Below are 5,277 nucleotides of genomic sequence, written 5' to 3' on the forward strand. Positions count from 1 at the left end.
TTGGACAATTAGGTAAAATTTAGTGATGTTTTAAAATTTGGTCAAGGATTACACGGAATAGATACGGATTACGTAGGGATTACACCCTCATCTGTACACAGGATTACGCGAGTGGTGCCCCCCTCGGTATGATAGCACACTGTTTGCAAAATGTTGGCTCAGCACGTCTCAGCGGAACAGTTCTTTGTGTTGTATCGCGAAGCCTGTTACGCGAGAGGTGGTCTGGCGTCCCAAAACTAAAAGGAAACAGGGAGATCGCATGTGATTGGCTGAGCGATTAGCGAAGCCTATTACTCCGTCTGGTCGGAAAAAACTTTTTCTGTCTGTCTGTCTGTCTGTGTGTGTGTCTGTCTGTCTGTCTGTCTGTCTGTCCGCACGATAACTCGAGAACGAAGTGAGTGAGCGACCTGGGATTTTCAGGGTAGTTTTGTGCCATCAAAAGACAGGTCGAGTTCAAAGATAAGCATTCTAGCATTCAAGCAAAAAAAAAAAATTAAAAATCAAAAACAACGGGTCCGAAAAATGACGTTTTTTAAAAATATTTTTATATGGTTTCATAGGGGGCAATTCATCAAAGTAGAGCCCTTTGGGCGAAAATTTTGTCCGTTTTGCTCTACATCAAACCGTTGAGGCGCTAGAGGGTATTTGTGACGAAAAGAAGCGATAAAATGTACAACCCTGCATGCTTAGTCGAAGTGATGGGCCGTAGGCCCGTATCTTTCGGTACAAATTGCCACTACCCGACACGGGTGTCAGCGCCGCAGGCCAAGGTAGATGTATGCCAGGCGCGTCGCAGCGTAACAGTGTTTCGTGAGATATCGCGAAGCCTGTTACGCGAGACGTGGTCTGGCGTACATCTACCTTGTTACTTGCTTGAGCAGAATTTAGTGGGGCTTGACTGAAACGGAAAGGTACTGTCTGGTGCCAGTTAATTCCAAGCGATACCGCGAACAAGTTTTAAGCAGGATGTTGCTCCCTTATATTTTGGGCTTGTACTCGCAGGCACCACGCACGCTCGACAGGCAGTATACCAGTATGCTCGGACCGACAGCATTTCTTTTAGGTAAGATTTCCAAAAGATTTCGCTCCACCGGTCCTTCACCATCCGTGCGGCACCAATATTAACCAATAGATCATTTTAGTTTTTGTGAAAAAAGAAAAAAAAACTAATCGAGAAACAGTTTGTTTGTCCCTATTGCAAAGCACGCACGTCACTCCAGCGCTGGCGAAACCACGCAACTCCGCGGAGCGTCCGTCAAAGCACGCACAGCGGCCCGTTGCTTGCGGAACCACACAAAGTTCTTAGGCGCTGGCGAAACACGTATCGATGTTTTTCAAAAAAAAAAAAAAAATGAGATAACTGTATATTCTGAAAGAGGGAAACGTCCTCTTTTTTAAGGTATAGGTCTGGAAAATCACCCAAAATATCGAGTTGCGTGGTTTCGCCAGCGCCTAAGAACTGTGCAGGGTTTTGCCAACGCCGGACCGCTGTGCGTGCTTTGACGGAGGCTCCGTGGAGTTGTGTGGTTTCGCCAGCGCCGGAGCGCCGTGCGTGCTTTGCAATAAAGAATTCCGGGAAATCTGAAATGCAGAAGAATGCGGGGAACAAGAAAACGGAAGTCACCGTGTTCGATCATAGCGATTTCCGTTTTCTTGTTCCCCGCATTCTTCTGCATTTCAGCTTTACCGGAATGGTTTATTAGGGACAAGCGAGTTGGGCGAGGGGCAAAGAGGGACGGGGTCGATTAGAAGACAGTGCTTCTTCGGTTCATTATTCTTTTCTTCTTCACATCACCTAACCTGAAATGGTCTATCAAAATACTTCGGGCAATGGAAAGGAGCAGGAGTGGATAGGATAACTTGCTGCTGGCTCCTGGCATCTATAGTGTAATTCGGAACGGAGGAAGAAGAAAGACGGCAAGAACGTTGATTGGTCGAGAGATTCCCGCCTCTACCTCACACCAGTCGGTGGGGTACAGGCTCGACATTCAACCCTCTCTTTTTCTTCCTCCGTTAGCCGAAAAACACCATGTGTGCGCAGAGGGCAGCCCGCTCCGCTCTGCTGTTCCTTTCGTGTGCTGCGTCAACTTATTACTGAAGTTTAGCTTGATACCAAATTTTACTCAAACCAACGTTATTATAGCTTTGAGTGCGAGCTGGCAGCGGGAAAACAATTTTTGTTTGCACGATTGCGCTAGCGATCTGAAAGTTAAAGGGTCGATTTGTACAGTAAGGTGCTCTAGGCCATCCAAACCGGAGGGGAAGGGGGGGGGGGGAGGCAAATTCACTGATTGGTCGAGCTGATCACGTGCCTTTACGGCCTTTCAGGAATAGGAAACTGTCAGGCCAGTTCCGAGCTCCCCTCCATATTTGAAAGGTTAGGATCAGACCAATCTTCCAATGTAAATTCTCAAACTGAATGGTCGGCAACAGATAGATCAAAGGAATTGTTCTTTCCCCTACCGTTTTACACTGTAAAAATTCTTTGTCACACTGACGAAAATTCCATGGATAATTTTAAGGAGAGGGGAGTCGTCATGGGTGTTTTCGTCACATGATAAGGGTTTTCTCGTCACGTCATACAGAGTGGCCGCTCTGCCCCGTTGTTTTTAGCCCGCCCTTCTGCTTTGAAAAAGCTATCCAGCGGGTTTATGCAAACGACCTCGTGTGCGTCTGTCTGTGAGTCTGTGTGTCTGTCTGTTCCACTAGAAGGAGATGTGCTAGAGACTTGAAATTTTCATGATGTCTTAAGGTCGCCTCCTAGAGAACGAACGAAACGCCTACGGCAAATCCTGGCAACCACCCCTAAGAGTGTGAATGGGGGTATCCAAGGTTCAAAAATTCTCCCCAATAGTTTTTATTGTGTTTTTCAAAGGAGTAACTAGTCAGAGTAGAGCCCTTCAAACGAAGATTTCGTCCGTTTCGCTCTATCTCTAACCGTTTAGGCGCTAGAGGGTCTTGTTTGACGAAAATAAGCTATAAATTGCCATAGTGAACAATAAGTTATAGAAAAATGTCTAAAAACCGCAAAATAGAAAGGAAACTTTCCCCCCGCCCCCAAAAAACCTTTTCTAAGCAGAAGGGTGGATTGTAGTCGCGGTGCTTCACCGTTACATCCCTTTCTCGTGTCTTCGCGGGGCAAACTCAAAGACGACGGGTTTAAGCGGGCCGAAGGCCCGCTACATCATTTGATGATGTTCTTCAGCAAATCACGCGACAGCAATGATCGGGCCGCGGGCCCGACCATCGCCGCCGGCAGGCTTAGCTCCGCCGGCAACTCCGTTCGGCAGGGACCCACACGGAAAAAAGACGTCTATTAGATGTCTAATATGCATCTTTCTCTAGACCCCCAAGGGTCTATTAGACGTTTAATCGTGTCTACCACTAGACGTCTATAATTGATCGATTGTCCACATTTACAACATCTATTAGACGTCTTTTTGTCGATGTTGAATAGATATCTACTGACAAGTATTTTACGACAAAATTTAAAAATTATAACTGTTCGCGAGCGAACTGACTACTCCCTCATGGCTCTGTGTTCTCCTTGGTTATCTTTGGACGTTCGAATCTACCACCAGTGCTGGGATTAGAACCCTCAACCTTTGGGTTCGAGAGCGCGAACGCTACCCCTCACCCGTCGGTTGCTTCTAGGAGGAGCTGTGTTGGAAGATGGTATCTTTCTACAGAGATGACTAGACGGCTACGCATATCTATAGATTGTCTACTTCTATACGGTGCATGAGAAATGACTCGGAGAGTTTGCTAGACCTTAGTGTCTTTTGGTAGATAGTAGGAAGATAGTCAATAGACGTCTAGAACTTACTGGTTTTAAGACGTAGACCTTTAAGACGTAGCAAAGATATCTACTAGACGTATCCGTTGCATTACAGGTAGACCTAGACGTCATAGACTGGTGGCAGATGATCTATAGATATCTTCATATCGACAGAAGTATCATAGATCAGATATACAACCTCAAGACCGCCTATCGATGTCTACGGTATATCTATCAGTAGATATAGACAATTTGTACGTATTTTAGATGCTCTATTGATGTCTATAGATGTCTGTAGACCGAATAGACGAACGGTAGACCATCTACCATCATCTATAGATGTCTATTTTCCGTGTGGGGACCGGGCCTGCTTGTTTAAATGTAGACTAGCCCGCCCGCAGACGGGGCCGGTTGAGAAGCTCGTTGGAGGTGCGCAGCCAGCGTGCGCTGGTTGCGCACCTGCCTCTCCCGCCCCCTCCCCGTCCCCGCTCCATACCGACACCAACAGACTCTCCACCACTACCCTTTGCAACTGCGCAACCTACCCCCGCGTCGTCGCGAGGTGCCCTGCGTCGACCTCCGCGGTCCACGCAACCCCTCGCGGCCACCCTCGCTGTCCGCGTAACCCGAGGGGCCTCAACTTTCTTGTAGGATGTACGCCAAAATGCCAAGATTGCCAGATTGCTTGACAAATATTTTGCTTAGAGGGCATAAGCCGCCTGTGACTAGGCAAAACGCACTAATGTCACCCTGAATGTAGACAAAAAGCATGGCTTTTGCAGCCGATTACCTAGAGATTGCCGAAGATTTTAGCAGATTGCCGGGTTAGGTGTACACCAGATTGCCGGAGTTGACGCCCCCGCGGCGTAACCCCTCGTGGCCACCTCCACTAGGCCGTTTCATTTTGGAGGATCAGGAGTTCGATCATGTCGGAACGCATTTAAAACTAGCTATATGTACGCCAGACCACGTCTCGCGTAACAGGCTTCGCGATATCTCACGAAACACTGTTACGCTGCGACGCGCCTGGCGCACATATAGCTAGGCCTGCGGCGCGGACACCCGAGACGAGCTAATGGGATGGTATACGGGAACAGGGCGTTCCGGCCCAAAAATTTGACATACTGACAGCATTTGTCGGGGACATATTACTCAAAAATCACGGACATGAAACGTCTGCTGTTCGATAAAGGTTTTCATTAAAAGTTCGAATTCGGAAAGAATGTTATGTAAAAATCAACGTTTTAGTGATACTAGATAATCTAGGGACCCTTAAGCCTAAAAGAGGGTGTGGTTCGACCCGTAATGTGTGGTTTAAGTATTACTCCCTTTACTATTCTGTGACATAAAGCCTTTTTAGCGATTTAATAGACGATTTTGTCTTTTTCACGTTGTTTTCGCCAAGAAATGCTCCATAGCGCCAAAACGGTACAAGATAGAGCGAAACAGACGAAATTTTCGGTCGTAGGGTTCTACTTTCTCGAGTTACCCCTTAGGAG

At 47.2% G+C, this 5,277-nt stretch overlaps 1 protein-coding gene across 1 annotated transcript in view; it reads left to right on the forward strand.

Annotated features, from left to right (window-relative positions):
- Positions 1 to 962: 962 nt before the first annotated feature.
- Positions 963 to 5,277, forward strand: part of LOC113213210 (uncharacterized) — a 28,921-nt gene continuing 24,606 nt past the window's right edge. The window contains exon 1 of the mRNA XM_052274205.1: positions 963 to 1,063. Coding sequence (XP_052130165.1) covers positions 967 to 1,063 — 97 coding nt within the window. The 5' untranslated portion in view covers positions 963 to 966. The remainder of the gene's footprint in view (positions 1,064 to 5,277) is intronic.

Source organism: Frankliniella occidentalis, unplaced genomic scaffold (genome assembly GCF_000697945.3).
Source record: "Frankliniella occidentalis isolate FOCC.00 unplaced genomic scaffold, Focc_3.1 Scaffold351, whole genome shotgun sequence".
Taxonomy (NCBI): domain Eukaryota; kingdom Metazoa; phylum Arthropoda; class Insecta; order Thysanoptera; family Thripidae; genus Frankliniella; species Frankliniella occidentalis.